General features: G+C 35.3%; 1 protein-coding gene across 1 annotated transcript in view; it reads right to left on the reverse strand.

Annotated features, from left to right (window-relative positions):
* ADGB (androglobin) overlaps positions 1–18,961 on the reverse strand; it is a gene marked incomplete at both ends in the record, with an annotated part of 120,730 nt that overhangs the window by 19,521 nt on the left and 82,248 nt on the right. Inside the window, 5 exons of the mRNA XM_081997158.1 lie at positions 5,934–6,118; positions 7,594–7,781; positions 13,776–13,929; positions 14,126–14,260; positions 16,610–16,703. Of these exons, the coding sequence (XP_081853284.1) occupies positions 5,934–6,118; positions 7,594–7,781; positions 13,776–13,929; positions 14,126–14,260; positions 16,610–16,703 (756 nt within the window). The remainder of the gene's footprint in view (positions 1–5,933; positions 6,119–7,593; positions 7,782–13,775; positions 13,930–14,125; positions 14,261–16,609; positions 16,704–18,961) is intronic.

The following is an 18,961-nucleotide window of genomic DNA, read 5'->3' on the forward strand; positions in this document are numbered from 1 at the left end:
TTTTACAGGTGGTGTGTAAGTGTATAAATGCCAAATAAAAGATTAAGTGTGCCACCAGAAACTCAAAGGGAGCCAGGAAGTAGTTTCTTATGGAAGTCAAATGCCACAGAACACTTGCTATCCCACCTTTCCTCTGCATAAGGCAGTGTTTCCTTTTTTCCTAAGAAAATCAGTAGAAGTCAGGAAATGAAAACAAGACCGTGCACAGATGCTTTCTTCAAGATGTCTCAAACTCCTCATCACAAGCTATGAGTTGCTCTTCTGCATGACATTCAGAATCTTTAGCACCTGAGCTATCCCTGTTGCTGTCCCCATGGTAAGAAGGGTAAGCCTGTGAGAGAGACTTGAAGGAAGACAACACTTGGTTTCTTCTAACCCATTTTCTTCTAACACACCACTCCAAGTGTTGTTTTGTAAAAGATATGCCTAAGAAAACCTGTATCTGTGGAATAGTTTCTCACTCAAATAGAGCCTGCTGAGCTTTCCAGGTATCGGTTAGCTTCCCATTCTGTGAAGGTGAGAGAAGACATAACTCACAGTAGTTAGATTATCAAGTCATCCACCAGAGGGAACCAAAATCATGAGGCTTTCATTCAAGAGAAGTGCATTTGGATGAAGAAGAAACACTATCCAGGGACCAGAGTCTTGCACATTCTTTTACATCTGTGTGAAAACCTGCAGCAAAGAAACAATTTGGATTCCAAATGGAAAAATACCTTTACATACCCATATTTTCCACTTGGGTAACTTGTCTTTAGAGTACTATTTAAAGTTTCTAATCAGGAAGGATCTTCAATACCTGCCTGAGCACTGTTATCAAGGGGCAGTGCAAATCATTTATAAAAAGGCAGCTTTAAAGAAGTGAGGCCAACTGAATGTACTCCTCCTTGTAGTCAACAAAGAGGTGAGCTTCTCTCCAGGAGGTCTGATTTCTGGGCTTTACGAGCTGTGCGCTGCCCTCTGAAAGAGCCTACCTCTACCTACCAAGGTAGGTGGGCTTCAAGGGAGGTTGTATTCATTAGGTTCTAATTAGCTTTCATGAATGCCTCACTATTCCCCTATTCTCTCTCTCCTAAACCTGAAGAGCGTAAGTATTGAAGAATTCTATAATTGTTTGCCGAGAGGATGATCCTGCCATGAAGATAATTCAGCTCAGAATGGTGGAATCCTGCATAAGACTCATTCTGCCCTTGCTGGAAAGATGACTCGGAAAGTTCCCAAAAATTCACACATAACCAAAATAATAGTTCTAGCAATAGTCACCAGGCGGTGCTGTGACACCAAGTTTCTCTTCTTACCGCATAGGTAAATACTCTCGTTTTTCCTAAGCAAAGCTCTGCCTAGAAGGGACTCGTACTTACCTTGGTTCCCAATTCAAACAAATATCTGAATGAGATTTTGATACTTTGAGACTGGACTGTATCAGACTGCTACTACGGAAAATAAAAGGATTATGAGCATTCACTTGTCCACCTGTGCTACAGGACTGCTGTGCTTGTATCAACAAAACAAGTTGCACTTGCAACATGTCAATATTTAACTCCTTTATTGGCAAGCGAATGTTCAAGATCCATGTCATCCACTACATCTCAGAAGAGGTACATATATTAAAAATCAACTGAATGTAGTTTTTGAGCTATAAAAGACATTTATAAAACAGCTGTGACTGGAGATGAATTAGCAGATTGTGGGTGGGAAAGGGGAATAACGTTTTATGGGTGATATTTGCACAATAATTTCACTTAAGAATACCTCTGTCAACACAGTGATCAATTCTATGAGAGGCAGAACATGTGCGATACTGAATAGGTCTCAAATGTGAGGATTGTGTCTTGCCTAACTAACAAGTTTGGTGCTGGTGGTATAGCACTGGTTTCTGATTATTCCTATTCTGTGAAAACACACTTTTCTAGAGAACAACTAGATCCTGATGGTATGAATCTTGTATTGAATGTCGATTGTACAAATCCCCACCTGAACTTGGCATCAGTATTTATGGAGGTTCCTATATTGTTATTGTACAGGCCATAATTTCCTAACACTTTTGACAATGCCAAAGAAACGTGCTTTTGCAATGCCATAAATTGCACCTCCAGACACTCAGCAGGTTGGGTAATATGATACTGTCATATTGGTTATACTTCAGTACATTTCATAATGTTTTCATTGCATTTGGATGGTCAGAAAGATCTGGAACACTTACATAAAATGTCATCTTTGTGATATACAGGCTGCATATAGATAGAAAAAGAACTTCATTGTTAAGGTCACTTGGTCTAGTATTGTAAAAATAATAGTAATAGTAAAAAAAAAACCCCCACACAGTGGCAGCTTCACAGTCATTCCTTCCAAATGACAGCTCTCTATACACTAAGACACACTTAAATGGCATCAGAATACTCATTTCACTTTCAAATACGGTCTAAAATCATAACACTTTTTTTACAGTCAGTTTGCTGGGTCTAGAAACTCTTTGAAATTCCCTTTGAAATAAAGTACCTTTCATCACCACTTTTTCCAGTTAGAATTCACTGACTCCAGTGCTGAATAGGAACCTGATACAACAACTCTCCTATTTTCAATCAGGTTAATATAACAGATATTTAATTGGATGATTTGCAATGTATTAAAATAATATAGCAGAAATTATTTGTATCACAGCACATAAGAATAAGAGATAAAAGCCTAATGTGTGTCTGATTTCTGAGGGTATTTTGAAAAATTGTTCTCACCTACATCCCCTGCTAGTCTGGCAAAGACAAAAAAGTCCTTCTTAGTTATTCTGCCCCATCCTCTCCCTTCCAGCATGTATTGGAATCCATTTGTCTCTTCTTTCATGTGATTGTGCCTTTTACCTTATTTCAGTTTTTAGACTGTGATCTTTGCCAACAAGCTGATCTCCTAAAAGAAAGTTTCTTCTTCACTTTACTGAGGGTAACTTGGCAATTTATTTCAAGTATTTGTGATGCTCACCCTAATCTGAGCTATCTTACAGCTTTCCTGCTTCTATTTCCACCAGTCTACTATTAAGTTTACTGACCTATTCCCACATTCCAAAAACAGTAACCAAAATAGCTACTGATTATCTTGGCAACTCGCTCACAGAATCATGACAGCTTCTCCATAACTTCCTTTAAAACCACAACGTTATCAACTGATGAATTACACTTTAAGAGCATGGTCTCCATAGTATTTAATTTTACATTTCTGGTAATAACAAGGTGCAGTTGAGACAGAAATCAAAATGTTTCATAATCATGATTAAATTACTTATTTTCCACCCACATGTTGGAAATTTAGATAAAACATTTTTTTAAAGGATGTTGTTAGAAAACTACACAGTTCGAAATATGATGCTATTTTGGGCTTTAGCAAAGCAGTAATACAGTATTTGAACAACTTGTCTTTGCTTCAGGTTCTGAATATGCTCAAACAGGCAGAAACTCATTGATTTACAGAAGATTTATTGTTTTAAAGTCTTCATAAAAGGACTGAAGATTTCAATATCTTACAACTTTGATGTAGAGTGGTATATGTGGTATATATGCATATATATATGTATAGTCTCCATGGAGAGTACAGTAGCTGACTTGGTTTCCTTATAAACAGCAGCTTTATTTAAGCAAACTTGTAATGCTTATGAAGAATACATATTTTTAAAATTAAACCCATAATGAAAAATTCAAAATAGTATACAATCTTACAAATAAAATGGAAATAGCTTGATTAAGAATTGAAGTTAAGACGGCATGGCAGCAGCATCTAAAATCTATTACATATAATAAGTGTTGTGGGAGCAGGTAGAAGGTACTTCATTTTTGTTAAAAATGACCTGAGCACTACAGAGCCAATTTTTGAAAATATGCCTAAGAATGAGGTACCTCATTAAGCTGTATTTATTGCTTCTGAGCAGTAAAATTAAACATCACTTAAAAATCAAGTGTCAATCAACTGGCTGAGTGTACTTTCAGACGACAAAATTTTCATTCCAGTTTTGTTTTAGCTTCTTTTGTAGCCCAGCCCTGCTGTTATCAAACAATAAAAATGCCAGTAACAAACAGCTGATGTTGTCTGATTGTAGCTCTTGAATACAGAGTGTGGCAGAACTCGTAACTTCCAAAAGCCTGGAAGTGAAGCATGAAAGAGGATGTCCGGATAACCTAACTCTGCCCTCTAAGATGGTGCAGGAAGTTATCTTGCTGCATCAGAGGGGGATGATGGCAGAGCACTGCCACAATCTCAAGCTGAAGGCTCTCTCTATTAAGTCCGGTTGTAAATGAGAACCTGTTTCGTTGGACAGCACATCCAAGGAAACTGGATTATTTGTGTATCATTAAGAAAAAAACCAAGAAACATAAGCCTTAACTACTAACTGGTATCACAGGATCACAGAAGGCTGAGTGGTCCTCGCAGAGGCTGGAAGACGCCTCTGGAGATCACTTAGTTCAACCCCATTGCTAAAAGCAAGGTCAGCTAGGGCAGGTTGCTCACGGCCATGTACAGTTGGGTTTTGATTATCTCCAAGGATGAAAACTCCAAAACCTCTCTGGGCAACCTGTTCCAGTGTTTGGCACTCTAAGAGTAAAAATGAAACCAAAAAACAAAACAAAAAAACCTCTTCCTCCAAATTACCTTTTCTAATGCTTAAATTATATTTTCTATATTTCAGTTTGTGCCCATTGCCTCTTGTCTTCTCACTGGGTGTCACTGAAAAGAGTTTGGCTTCATTTTCTTTACTTCCCTGTCCCTTCCCCAAGTATTTATATACTGCCAGGCTTGGGCATACATTAGATTCAAAGTGGCAGTGTGCTGGACTACAGAACATCAGTTTTGACTGATGCCAGCTGGATTTTTGTTAGGCACAATCAATAGTTTCAAAGTACTTTGAGAGAATACATGGATTTTAGCATACTTATGAAAGGTAGCCTTTGAACACACACTGGTTCTCACCTTTAACAAAAGCTGAGCTGACAAGACTGCGATGTAACGAATGTCAATAAAATTTAAAATTAAAAAAAAAAAAAGTAATTTTGAGGAAATAAACTTCTCAGATTCAACTGTTTAGCCAAAAATGAGTGAGGTGTTTGCTGTAACTTTCAAATAAATTTGTTTCAAAAGAAATGTTATTTAAATTCATATATTCCCATAAGGGATAATTTTTCTCAGTATTTCAGTTGCTATCGTAAATAATTGACAATGGCATAATGGGCATTTATGAACTTTGTCTGGGGCAAGTAGCTCTTCCTTTGGTGTCTTCTATTTCCATGAATATCATTGTGAAGCAGTAGCAGAGGCAGAGTCAAAAATGGAGAGTTTTTCATAAGGATAAACACCATATCTTTTATTCAAGAGGCTTTTGCCTTGTACTCTGGGGCTCATATGATGGATAGGAAGCCAATAAAATGTGTGCTTCTGCTAAAAGGAGTGATGCTCAAGATGATGCATTTAAACCATAGGGCTCATTGTACTCTGAATTATCTACCATGTCTCATGGTCTGAGCATCAGTTTCCTAACAGCCAAAATCTTTTGAACTTTAAGATCAAACTAATAAAGGCAAGATCATGAAAATAAAACATATTTCAATTCTCAAGGACAAGACAAGTATACACATAAAATTGTCAGAACTGAGAAGCTACTTCAATTATCCACAAAAATTTTTACTCAGTTACAAAACAAGACCAAAAGGCAGGGGAAGAAAATGAGGCTGGACACCTCATTTCAATCAATCCTTTTGGTACCTTTCCTCATTGCTGAGGACCAAGGACTCGTGTTGATTGCTCAAAAACGTAGCTGATTTCACTTAATCACAAAGCAATTATGGATTCATTGAAAAAATAGGAAAAAATAATATCTTCTGTGATTACCTAAAGTTACTCTAAGAATGTATGTCCCTCAGTGAATAAAATTATCAAATACAGAATACAATACTTACAGTGGGAACTCAAAAGCATTTCATTACTCAAGAAATGAAAAGCAGGGATGACTGCATGGCCCTTTCCAGTGACACTCACAATTTCTTCCTCATTATCTAGGACTTGAAGTTTAATGAACACATCTGATTTAGAGGTTTGTACCTGCACTGTAGCAATATGTGATGCTGTGACTTTTACTGAATACCTAAAGAGGAAGAAAAAAATCATAGCAATATAACCAACTGTGCCAGATCATTCTTTTTTAGGAAAGTACCTGAATGTTGTGTGGACCTGGAAGCAATTAAAACTGAGTTTGTAGTCAACGGTTTTCCTGCAATCTGATGGGCTAAGCTTCCTGTAGTGAAGTTTAGTGCAGTGAATCTATGATCAAAGTAAGTGCTGCTGCTGCAAGAAGGGGTGGTCTTGCCGTTTCTTTTTTTTCACTGCCTTATCAAATGACCAGATTTACATTTTCCCTCCTGCTGTACTAGTATGTGTTGAAAAACATGGTTAGCCAGATGAGGGAACTGTTTCAATTAAAAAGTAACTGAGCAAAAGAAAAGAAAAAGAAATATTTGCTTTCAAAAGAGTTACCTCGTTTGATAGCAGCTGCTACTCTGGTGAACTTAAAGTCTGTGGAATTAGAGTCTTGGGAGGAAATTTAAATAATATTTCTGTTGCGAGTCATAAATTTATATATTATTTGCTTTTTGTCCATAAATTCAACATTTTTAAGATTGGCAACATCACAGGGGAAAAAAGAAAAAAACAACACAAACTCATATAGAGTGTACAGAATTTGAGACCATTTGTTATATTTCCATTATATGCTTTCTTCATTTATATTGAACCTAATTCCTATTGTTGACTAGACCTCTATCCTGAGAATAATCCATTTATTTGAAAGATTGATAGAAATTGTCATGAATCAAGGCAAAATGTTCTAGAATTAATCTTCAAAATATATATGTGTATTCAGCTCTCAGCACGGGGCCTGTTTTACTGCAGTATGTAGTCCTTTGTGTGAAAACATAAGCATAGGGATTTAGTCAGGTCAGTTCTGAACTCAAACTCAACTAGAATAAATTGAATTTAATAAACTTCAAACAATTAGAAAAGCATTAATAAAAATTGAATTATGATGTTTTTATTAAATATGTTCTCCTAAAAGAATCAGCATGCTAAAATAGAATGTATATAATTTTTTCTGCCAGCACTGCAAGATGGAAATTGGTCTGATATATGAGAAAAGACAGTGTTGTATTTCTAGATTTTGTTTAGAGCTTTACCTGAATAGCTGAAAAAATGCATCAAACTTATGTCTCCTCCCCACCTGCAAAATCTCGATACTTAATCCCCAAAAGTACTATGGAATTTTGGTAATTAATGTACACGTAAGATTTCAAGATTGCGCCTACAGAACTGCAAAATACTGTTATTAGGATTTTAAAGTTATAGCCTGTGTACGTCATATCTGTTCTTCATTAAGCAGTGACCATATTTCAGAAAATAACATTTTCATAAATGAAATGTTAAATTTGGTATTGCACATTGACGGCCCATAAAATTCAGACATTTGCTTTAACACCTTCCCCTTCTAAGAAAGAGGAAATAACATTTTTCTGTCAGGGATGGTCCATATAAAAAGCAGAATTTAATCATTCTTCTCTCAATATTTACCTGAACATTACATGCTTGTCATTGGGTATGTAATACTCTTTAATTTCTTTAGTAGAATAGACATTATTTACAGCCTCACGAGAGAGAACTGGGAGCGGACTACGAGAACCGATGAGCCGGAGCTTCCATCTTCCAGCTGCCATAGGTAGGTCACCAGTACATGCTTCAGCCATAAATGTGTATCCTTTCTGAAAGGAGAAAACATGTCATTTTTACTTGGAAATAACACTACTCAAAAAGCACTCTATCACTACATGCAACACACTTTTTGTCCACGTTACACTTACTAATGGAATCAGATGTCCTTCATAAGCAAGGAGGACTATAGTCCTCTTACTATAGTTCTATTATAGTCTATAGACTATATAGTTCTATTATAGTCTAACTTATGAAGCATCTCATATTACAGGAATCTGCATGTGGCAAAAAGTTACACAGCAAGTCAAATCCAATCTCATCTAACTTCAAAGTTGGCCTTATTTTTAAGGGCAGGTACAATCAAACTCTTGAGGTTACTTTCTAATCAAATTACTTGATGGCTGTAAGTTGTTCAAGAAAGTCTAATTTAAGAAATACTAATGAGTTCTTACTCTTTTATTTAAGCACGTGCAGTATTCTATTCTGAAAAGTCTTATAACGTGACCAAAGTTCAGTAAAACATATTCAATGTATTTTCTTGCTTTGTACATCATACTACTACGCAAACACATACTACTATGATGTACTTTGTACATCATACTACTACTACTATCCCAGATCAAACACATCTATACATCTCTAGGTTCTGTAATATTACCATTCTTTTTCTTGTAAAACCATCAGCAATAGTATCAATCAAAGTCTTTTCACGTGGTACAAAATATTTTTTCCCTGTTGTTATCCGAACAAAACTATATGTGGTGGTAGTGGTGGTGATAGTAGTAGTAGTAATAGTAGTAGTAGATATACCGAAGAAAGAGTTAAAGACTGGATAAGCCAAGAACTTCCACGCCAACTCTGAGACAATCACATCAAGCCCTCTTCTCTACTATTGCTGGGAAACATCTAGCCTCTATGCCAGATGTAAGAAAGACGTGTATTGTAAAGTATTGATGTGTTTGAAAACTGTGCAACAATTTTGAGATTATACATACTTGTAAGTCCAAAGGTGACCAGAGCTGAAGATAAGGAAACTATTATTTTGGCAATTCATGCCACATTCACAAGACATTTAGCAAAAGTTAGCAGTCCTCACATGTAAGAAAACTAAATTAGATAAAAATAAAATGTAAACATGAAAATAACTGCATTCACTGATAAACCAGAGATTTAAAAATGTCTCTTCATGCTGTAAGGCAGAGTGAAACTATGGGTGAATGCAATTTGCTGCATCAAAATCTAGAGATCAGATTCATTCCGTGTTAAAATTTGAGGTTAAATTAATATTGCCCTTACTTTTAATAATGTCATTGCAAGTACAGTGTTAAATATCAGGATATTAATCTTATTTTTATGATTATGTTGATTTAACAAAAAACATATTTCTACTATTAGAAAAATCAAATTAAACATTAATGAAAAATGCAACATGCAATAAGCCTGATGCAGATTCAGCCGCTCTTTATGAATCCTGAGAAGAGGAATATGGGAAACCAAAATATAATTTAAAAGGTTTCAAAATTTGATTTTATTTTGTATTTGAAAAAAGAAGGCAATATGAATGTGATTACCTGAAAGACAGGGCAGGGGAAAAGGGATATAATGAGTGCAATGGCCAATTGCAATGTAACAGGGGAACTCGGGATGAAGTCCCTTCTTCAAATCCTCCATACCAGCCCTAGCAACTTGCTTTTTCAAACATTAAAATTTCATGTTCCATCCAAGTAAGAGTCCTGATGAAAATTCTTTGAAAGGTTTTCTCTCTTTGTAGTCCTCTGCTAAATTTCAGCTAAAAGAAATCAGTATTTACCTGTAAAAATGCTTTGTTGAAAAATTCTTGTAATAAATACGGTTGTGCATTCAGCACTATCCGATAATGCAGGGCTGTGACTCAGGACTACTGAATATTTAGAATGAAAGTAAAAGAAATGATTCATGTTTCCAATTTGTGCAATTGTAACTGTAAAGCACTTTATACCCTTTAATCACTACAAGGTAATAGCAACCATTCAAAGCTATGATTCAACTGAACTCACTTATTTAGATATCTATTTAAGCATACAGTTAAAGTCCCCCCGTTCTTAACAAGTACACTTGGAAACTAAGAGGGGTTTAGCCAGATACTCAAGTGCTTTCTGACAGCATGGTGTACCTGAGAAAAACACTCTCTGTTGTATACCTGTTTACAAAGATAAGGTTATACAATCTTAATGTTCACTATAAATATGCAGAAAATTTAGATTTAAGATTAAAAAATTGTTTAAGTGTGCACTTTCTGAATACTATAAAGCAATTGGCACAATAACTGAATTTTGTGGCTGGTAGGAACACAGAGTAATCATCAGTCACTACTGAGAAATAAACCTACAGATCTAGACAACCCCATCAGTTTTATGTCTCTGTCTTAAAAATCTTCGAAAGGTTTCATTACCTACTTAGGTATCTTGTTACAATTCACTGTCTCTAAAATCAGAAAGGGTTGTTTTCTAATATACCACCTAAACTAACTTTTTGGTAAAGAAAGATGGTTTCCTTATGTCCTTCTATGACTAGTCAAGAAGATAACTAATCAGTGTCCTTGCTCAAATAGGTGTCTACTTTCTAGACTAGATGTGTTGTTAGTGATGCTTTCTTAACCTCTTATCTTTGTTGGTCAGCTGAAGCTTGAGGAATGCTTATCTTTATCGTTTTCTACAATCTATTCAAAAGACTTGTGAATAATAGAGTAGAAGTAAAAGAAAACCCAGACACAACTGTATCTGTCAGTACAAAGAATTACCATGAAAGAAGAAAATTTAATGCAAAAAAAAATCCAAATAATGCAAAGCAAGTAGCTAGTTTCTCTCTAGATTGTAACGTCTGCAGAAAGAAGACAGACATTATTGCCAGTGTGCAGATTTTATCCTTATTGTCAAACATTCTGAAATGAACAATAATGTGTTCCAGGAGTGTCTCTGCAGCAGAATTACAGTATCTGTTGATAGGATTTCTTTTTAGCTCTGTCGTAAATTGCTGACTCATTGTTTTGAATCAGAATAACTAACTGGTAGGTTTGTTTTAAAAAAAAAAATTTTTTTCTTTATTAGTATGTATATTTAGGAATTTGGGCATACTGTACAATTTCTTACTTGATGCATTACATTATTGACTTTGTCTTTTACAAAATACTGTTAAAAAGAAAGGTAACATTAAAATACCACCACTGTATTCTTTGTTTCATAATAATTGCATAATGTCTTCTCAAAACATCAATAGAGCTTTCAATAGCTTTTGCAGGTCCACTGAAACATTAACAAACCATTTACAAGTAGGAAGAAAACAAGCTAAATTTTACAGTATGGGGTTATGTTCTTACTGAGAAACTCAGCAGCAGTGATTATGAAATGTAGTAAGAACAAGTAGAAAAATATAGCATACCTGCACAATTCTGTTGTAATACTCTTAAACCAAAATCACTCTTTTCTGATATTAACCACGTTTAATATTTTAAAATGTGCATCATTAGTCTAAAGAATAATAACACAAATGTCTGCTTTAGAGTGTGGACTTCTTCAATAAGGAAGGACAGGACTAAAATAAAAAGGGCCATTCTCATTAGTTAATGACAGAATCACTGAGGCTATTGTGCGGTACCCATGAAAAAAATAATATTATGGAACATACCAGGTGGGGTAGCACATAGCAATACAAGCATTTCCAATATTAAAACCACTGTACTGCACAAAGTGTTCATAAGACCTTATTTGGAACATTGTGTACAATTCTGGACATCTTTATTCAAGAAAGGTATCTTAAATGGGAGGAGATCCAAGAAAAAATTAGTAAAATAATGGAAATGGAAAACCTGCCTTACAAGACAGAACTGGACAGCTGTATCCTGCTAAGCAGGACAAATGCTGAGATCTGAAATAAATCTGAAGTTGCGATTGTCCTTTCCACAACCCATCACTTTCCTGAAAACAGTAAGTAGTGTTCACCACTGAACATTACTTTTTGCATCCTGACATTTGCCACTGTTGGATTCTGATTTTTCCTGTCTGGTGGAATCCAGAACCCCATCTGTGAGGATCCCAAATTAGTTTTGAGAACTTGAAAAGTTTGTCTGCAACCCTTCTTTTTAAAGCATATTCCTCCAGCAGGAACAGTCCTTATCTGTCACATTCAGCTAACATTCACTATAAACACTAGATAAGGCAAGTTCATTCTAGTGAAAAAAAAAAGGTCTGATGAAATTGGAAGTTACAAAACAAAGTCAAGAAAACTACTCCTACAGTGTTAGACTGTAACTAACTTCAAATTCCTTGTTATTGACAGATGAGACTGAGAAGACTAAAATGTGAACCTGTCTTCATGAAAAGGTCAACTGTGAACACGTGGCTAGAATAGTTAATATTAGGGGTAATATTAAAGAGGTAAGAGGCAGGCCAGCATAGGAAAAGAAGTAGTAAGTGATTATATAAAGTTTTGGATTAGTTAGGTCTGATGAACTTCTGAACTGTCTGAAGGATAATTAAATAACAGGTTAAAACAACCACAAAACTTTAAAATTATATTTGACAACTGATGGTGGACAGATAAGGTACTGGAAGACTATAGAACTGCAATGTTGTGTTTTTTTTAGATGGACAAAGGTGTCTAGAACATTATCACTCAGCATAACTCCAACAGGAAACAACTAATAAAATGAACTCCTTGCAATGTCCTCAACATAGCAAAGGGACTGCAAAAACCAACGCCTATCAAATCCCTCAAGCTTCCTTCTATAGGAAAGAACACTATGGGAATGAAGGAGACACCTGACACTGTCTCTCTGATCATTCTTCTAAGCCTAAGGAAATGCTGTCATAATGAAGAAACTAGGATGGCTGTTGGACAGTCACATCCAGAAAGTACATACTCATGGCTCCTTTTGGAAGAGCAGTATGCAATCATTGAGATTTCAAAGATCTAACCTGAACCTGACTTCACTCAATATTTTTATTAGTAATGTGGATGGTGGAATGGAGAACATATATGTTTAATTAGCTGATACCACATACTAAGAAGGATTGTAACTTTAGAGGAAGAGAAAATAAGAATTCAAGATTATTTTGAACTAGGTAAATTGGTCTAAAAAAATAGCATTAAAATCAGTAGTGAAATGCACTAGATTTAGTCAAGAATAATGAGCTACAAGATTCAATTCTTCAGGAAAGCACTTAGGGTTACGGAAATACATGAGTCAACAATGGTGTTGCAAAATAGGGCAAGCATCACAGTTGGATATATAAGCAGAAATAAAGCCCACAAGACATGTAAACTAATTGTTCCTTACTCATCATTTGTATGGCCACAAGTTAATCCTTGGGCAAAGTTTACTGTGCTCAGTGTTGTGCATGATAAACAAGAAAAAAACCAGCAGTGATTGGAAAGACTCTAGAGGAGAGAGTAATCAAGAGTGTAGAATATGTAACATGCAAGGAAAGACTGAGCAAACCGTCTTTTTTAGTCTAAAGGTAAAAAGGCAGGAGGAGAGGAAGCTGTGATAATTATTTAAAATTACAGTTATTTTTTTAGAAGCAATTTACAGTAATGCTTCTGAGATAACATACAGGCTTTGAGGGGGAGCATATCTAAAGCTGTATTTGGCATCAATGTTGCAATTATCATTAGCACCTGAAGATACATGTTAACTTAATTATTGTCAGCATGACCTATAAAAGGCTATTCAAATTCATTCTTAGTTTGGCCCCTCGCTCCTGAAGGTTGTTCTGTCAGATGAACAGCATCAGCAGCAACCATATTGTCACTGAGTAGCACAGCACAGGGAAGTTGGATAATATTCCTCCATTTAGTGACAGTAAAAAATATCAAAGAAAATTAAGGCTATTCCTTCACTGCAAAAAGTTTAGCACAGAAGCAGATCAGTGATAGTCTCTGTTCAAGCTTGCTAATAAATAAGGGCACACTTCTAAGTAGAACATAATGACATAGCTGAAAATGTCCACAGAATTTATTTTCTTATTAATTTAAAAATTATACTTTTCACGACTTTTTGCATTTACCTTATTTTTGGGATAAACACAAGGTGCCACTTTGAAAAAGACATGTGGCATTTCCTCCAGTGTGTCATTGTCAATGACATGAAGTCTACAGGAAGGGATAGTGGTATACATCTTTGGCACTACAAGCATGTCTTCTGGAACAATAAATATTTCTCTAAAGAAAAAGAAACTAAAATTATATTAAAATTATTTTCACAAAAAGATTTGTGTAACATGAAGTAAAAGTATACATTAAAATTTAAAGAAAGTATACTTATGTACAATTACATTTTTAAAGCAGGTTAGTGAAAAACCACAGTGTATTAATACTACTTTCTCGTAAGTGTTACACAGGGCTGTATGAAACTCACCTAAAAACGACAAACCACACATTTGGTGGCTGATCGGCATACGTTACAGCATAGTCAGCAAAAGAGATCTTACACCATTCATCTCCATAACAAGGAAACTTTTCAATTGACTTACTGTTTCTTTTAAACATTTCTCTGGAAGCAGAAAACAAGATAAATACTTAAATCTAATCAGAAGGGCACACACTTCTTGACTTTAACTTATGCTAATCATGAAGAAAACTGCTTTGTGCATGAATGTAAAACAATGATATAAAATGCTGTTCACTCTCAAAAAATAATAAATCAGCATAACTTATATTCCTTTATATGAAGCTGTCATCTTAAAGCTGTGTTATCATTAGGAGATTTAAAAAACCTTTATTTTCTTTTCAAACTTTTTTGAACAAGAAAGGAATAAAAGCAAAAACAAATAAATTTAAAATGAGATGAAAGACATTCCTTTCACCCAGGAAGGAACCTAAACTGCATTTCAGAAGTTATTTGTAAGACTAATAAACTCACAGGTGTTATGAAGTTCTGTGAAAGTAGAGCTAACCTCACTGGCACCTAACTGACACCATGAATTTTTATTTATCATATTGCAGCATCAAAAATTAATGTTCCTCTGGACAAAGCAATGTGAAGACTAGCACAAAAAATTCACCGTTCTGTAAACAGGTTGTTGGGTGAAGGGCAGAAGAAAAATGACGGGTCTCATTCCATCTTTTGGCTCCATCCAGTGATTTTCTCTGGAGATTGTGAGTGAAAATAGGCCTACATAGAGGTGAAGGAAATGATACCCTTCTCTCTGCCACCCCCTCTGTCTTCCTTTATTCTTTAACTACCTGCTTTCTGCAGTAAGTAAACAATATATCTTTTCTGCTATCTTTTAATTCCTCTAATTCAAAGTTTGGTTTATATGGTTTATGTAAGCCGATAGTCTAATGAAACCTCACAACATCTATTGTCGGTGATACCTGTTTTCTTTTCTGTGTCAAATACGAACATGTTCAGGTTCTTCAACTGCAAAAGTTTTGTCCACAGAATTTGGACAATGCTACTCTAATGTTCTGTTATTCCTATATAGTAATTGGAATTACAGAAAAAATCTCCACATTCATGTTTTCAGCAACAATAATAGCTGACCTTGACATTTAATTAAGGTGAGTCACAGAATGAATGCAAATATTGCCAGAAGTAATTTAAAGCAGAACAGTTTGAAATCTTAGTCCATGAAGCTTTGCAAAGGTTCCTTCCACCGCTGATAAACAGCACACACAGAGACAGAAAAAGACCCTCACAAACCTCCAATTTTTAATTAATTGAAAATTATAGTAGGGACAAACATAGATGAGCTTATATGCGATGTATAATAAGAAAGAGGTGGCAACCCTAGCACAAATTGAGAGGTTTTAGGTCATTTTAAACTGGTGTTTGTGTTGTAAAATGGTACTGCTTCTGGCCTCCAGTAAGTCTGGGTTAGAGAACGGGAAAGTTGAACTTCCAAAATTCCTCCACATTACTTTATTGGCCAAGGTGCTAACTTGTTTTATTGAATGCAAGTCTGTCAGCTGTTAGAAAAAAATGAAACAAAATCACATTAGCATGATTTTAACACTCAAATGTATCTCTTGGAACAATGCCTAAGAATCAGTCCCATAAGTCCTGATTCCATCAACATAAACAGGTTTTGCAGGACTAGAAACACTGAAAAGTGAAATAAAATTATAGCCCATATGAGTGTTCCTCCAATTGCTGGTTATAAGGAGTGAGGATTCATACCCACAGCCAGTAATTATTGCCACTTCTCACTCCTCACCCCTGGCAGGTGACCTGCTAGGTCAGTTGTGTGAACCCTTGCAGAGAAATTTTTGAAGGACTTAATGAAAATACATGATCCCCGAAGAGTGTCATGCTTGCAAATGACTTCCGGAACACTGTTGAAATTAGAGTAGCTATCTTGGCAAAAGCTGTAATTAAATACCAGGGAAAGCATCTACCTAGAAATACACCTACTTTCCTTCAAGCAACTGCTACAAACAAATGCTCTGATGATATAAACTGTAGTACAGTTAAATAGCATGGTTATCTCCTTTCTAAGGCCAACCAGGGTTCCTTAACAGATAGCATGAATCAAAATGCTTCTTTAAATCAGCTAGTTAGCTCTTGAACCAAGGAATCAGTATCAGATTTATCCTTATGAAACAGCCTACAGGATATTGAAAAATTAAATACAGGAGAAAGGTAATATTCTAGCTCAGGCTGTAGGAAAAAACCTGTAACACATACCTAAAAATTACATTTGCTACAGTTTTACTCATGTAGGGTACACAGAATAAAGCATAGCATATCTTCACTAAAAACATCTTATCCCTTCCAAAAGAGATTTTTGTAATTTTAAAACTAGTAATGCTCTTACAATATTTATTTTGCAAACCAGTAATTTACAGCAATTCTATGGTACTGGCTGCAATAAAATAGTTTAATTTATTACATGATTACCTTAACAGCATTACAGCACACTGTTCAAAATTTAACTCAATCGCAGTCCATAATTTTTGCAAGGTTTCTTTGACATTAGTGTTTTCTTTAGTACCTGGAAATAATAAAATAAATTAGAAAAATATAGCATCTAACTTTGTATTGTTCTAAACATAAATCTGCTAAATACATGTGAAAAATGCCACTCACGCAAGTAAATTGCCTTATGAATCACTAGTTTTTATTTGGAATTTTACAGAAGTCTCACTGAGCTGAAAACTAATTTCTCCTTTGACAAGAGGAAATTCCCTTCATCATCACCTTTGTACTTTTCAGCATTTCTACACCTGCAAAAACGATGTGATCAACATTTTCTCTGATTTACAGTTTTTTCACTGTAACATGTTGTAGTGATAGGAGGCTATGAGGTGATCTTCGTCCTTGGAGAATACAGTGTTTAGCTCCGAGCACCTTTTATTTGCAGACACTATGAAGGGGCAGGTATGTGCCTGGGCAATCTGTGTAGCTAAAAAGAAAAGAATTGGGCAGGTCCAGCAGGTAATTCATCCCACCCATGTTTAATACATCTCAGATGACAGGATGTGTTGTCATCTCAAGGTGTCTACTTCTATCCACAGAATACAGATGAAGACTAGGCAACTCGTTTACACCTGTTGTCTAACTTTCCAAGATTAAAGTTAGGTGAAATCCTTCCTTATTGCATAAGCCATTAATGACAGAAATAGAGGGGGAAAACAAAAAAAAAAAAAGGGGGGGGGGAGTAGTAACACTTCACTGTATTGACAAGTAAGAGAGAAAAAAATTATAGCTAACTGGGGAGAGGATGAGAAGAATAGTATGCCTGAAAAAAACCCAAAACCCACAGTAAAGCACTGTAAAGAAAATACCAGAATTAAAGGTAACGGAGTATTGATAAATCAGAAGAAGTTAAGAAAGACTTTATAGACAGTGGAAGAAAAGTCTGCTCAAGTGTCAAAAATCTAAAATCTAGAATTCAGAAAAACAGCTTCTGGGCTCTGGGATTTGTAGGAATTAATAATACCAGTGAAAATTTACAGAAATTCATAATTTACAGGGTATTTCATAAACAAAAATAGGAGGTTACTAGACTACTTAGTAGGAAAGCTTAAGCAAGACTGGACTACCGGCGATAGTTTGGGAGAGAGGCAGCACCAGATTTACTGATAAGGAGATGAAGGTGCAAAAGATAGCTTGAAGAGATCAGCTGGTGCACGTAAATACAAGGCAAAAGAACCCCAGCAATGACAGTAATTCAAGAAGGACCTTCCAGCAGAATGAGTATGACTTACTAAAAAGGGAATGTATATCTCTCAATTGGAGCAGTTTTCTTTGTCACAGTCCTCAGGCATTCATATACTGCGAGGCTACAAGAAATCATTGTGATCTAACTTTCTGTGTAACAGTCCTGTTAGCATATTAATTGCTATTTCATCATGTATGAATGATGAATTAATCCTCTTTGAATTTGATGAGTATCTGTTTGATTTTTAAAGTTTTCAGCAGTACAACACAAATCTTAGTTTATTCCAAAAAATACCTTATCCTTTTAAAAATGAATGCCACTTTTTCTAGCTTGAATGTGTCTGGATTCAACTCACAATCTCTGAAGCTCAGACTAAAGACCTTCTTGTTAACCCTTTGGATCTCAGACTAAAGTACTTACAGATTACAATGAAGTCATTCTTAATCTTAGCTTTTTTAAATTACAAACTAACAGCCTGCGAGTACAAGACCCTTCTTTAATCCTGATCATTACAATTCTACCCAGAATTTCTCAGTTGTTACCTGTCTTTCTTATTGGACTGTGGACACCGCACTCAGACACCATATTCCAGCTGAGATAATAGAATTGCTGAGTAAGAAATGTAACACAAGTCTTCAACTGCTATGTAAGATTCCTCTATTTATATACATAAGAATGACGGATGGTATCAGCACAGTATCTTTTGAACACAGTATCAGGCTTTGATGTTGTGTTCTGCTGATTATCCGTTATGACACTTAGGTTCTTGTATGGACTTCACTTACCTTTCCAGAAAAAGTAATTAGAGCCCAGCTCTAAGCTAAATCTACATTAATGCAGATTCTGGTTTAATATCTATGAAAACCTAGGTGAGGGTGTTTTTGCTCTACTTTTTAGTATCATATGTGCTAATTGAGTGGTTAGGTTGAGCGCTATTCTTAATTTTATATGAGGTCAGCGATTCAACTATAACATTCTATTGCATTTCAGTTCATTTTTACTAGACGTTAATTAGTACCAAAATCCTGACAGCGAATATTTGAATAAGGTAAAGTATGAAACATTTTTTAAAAAGGCTTTTTTTTTTT

The sequence above is a fragment of the Phaethon aethereus genome (assembly GCF_964289735.1).
Source record: "Phaethon aethereus genome assembly, chromosome: 3".
Lineage (NCBI taxonomy): Eukaryota > Metazoa > Chordata > Aves > Phaethontiformes > Phaethontidae > Phaethon > Phaethon aethereus.